Raw genomic sequence first — 1109 nt, 5'->3', positions numbered from 1 at the left:
TTATGCTACCTGCCGGGAGATCTGCTTTCCGAGGGCATGGGATATGGGCATCTCCATCACTTGCTCCAATGGTTCCATGGTAGAATTTTTACTTCCAAAGGTCTTACTGGGAAGAAAAAGGGCAAGAAAAGCAAGTGAAATGAGAATCCTGATGGGTCTCATTTTGGAGGGAAAAGGTGCTGTAACATAGGTCTGAAAATCTGAAAAGGAGCCAAGGCTGCTGTGGGTGCAGATGTCCCAGAGAGGGGCCAGGGCACAGGCGCAGCTGCAGTTGGCGTGCAGGCCCCAGATCAGCAGGCAGCACTGTGTCTCCGCCGCGCACAGGTAGGAGGCAGCGTCTTCCAGCTGGGAGGCCGCGATGTGGAGGGTGCTGGACCGTTCCCTCGTGTTCAGTGTGCAGTTGAGCCTTCCGCTCTGCTTCGTGCCCGAAGCTATGAAAAACAGGGAGGTGAGGCCGCCGCCCCCGGGGTTCTGTCGGAACCACTGCACACTCTGCACTGAGCTAGAAAAATTGCACTTCAGAGCAGCGCCGGCTCCCTCCTGGAGGCTCAGGGCTGAAGGTCTCTGCTCCACCTCCAGCCCTCTCACCCCTGCGTGGAAAGAGAAGAACAAACACAAGTCAAGTCTCCAGGGGGTCACCGATGCAGTTTCCAAACTTGTAAAATGTCCCGAGACACACCCCCGGGGCTGTAGGACCCTCTCAGAGCTCAGTGTCAGCTCCCCCCACCACTGAGGGCTGCGGACCGCTCCCCAGCCCCGTCTGGATGCCCCCACTCACAGCAAACGTGGACCCACAGGAGCCCCAGCAGAGCTCCCCAGTGTCTGCTCATGATTCCTTGTCTAGTTGCCGAGTTACCGACACCCCTACTGTGCAGAGAGTGGAGTCCTGGGTCCAGAGAAACTGTGTCTTACAGTCAATCGTTCCAACACAGCCGCTGAGCACCAGTCACACCTCAGCCCTGTCACTCACGGAACTCGAGACTCCACCCACAGTGGCCCAAGATTGTGCACCATGATCTCTCCAAGATTGTGCTTGCCAACAGTGCAGGGAGCTAAGGGGCAATAGTTCCAATATACGAAGATACCAGGGGGGTTTTCTTAAAACACTT

General features: G+C 56.4%; 1 gene segment (V, D, J or C); it reads right to left on the bottom strand.

The window, feature by feature from the left end:
- LOC125283651 (T cell receptor alpha variable 22-like) lies at positions 1 to 830 on the bottom strand. The segment is given in 2 exon segments: positions 1 to 590; positions 779 to 830. Coding segments are annotated over 2 exon segments (642 nt in total).
- Positions 831 to 1109: the final 279 nt, after the last annotated feature.

This window comes from Ursus arctos, unplaced genomic scaffold (assembly GCF_023065955.2).
Source record: "Ursus arctos isolate Adak ecotype North America unplaced genomic scaffold, UrsArc2.0 scaffold_37, whole genome shotgun sequence".
Lineage (NCBI taxonomy): Eukaryota > Metazoa > Chordata > Mammalia > Carnivora > Ursidae > Ursus > Ursus arctos.
Note: the sequence above shows the minus strand (reverse complement) of the source record. Positions and strands in the feature narration are given on the sequence as shown.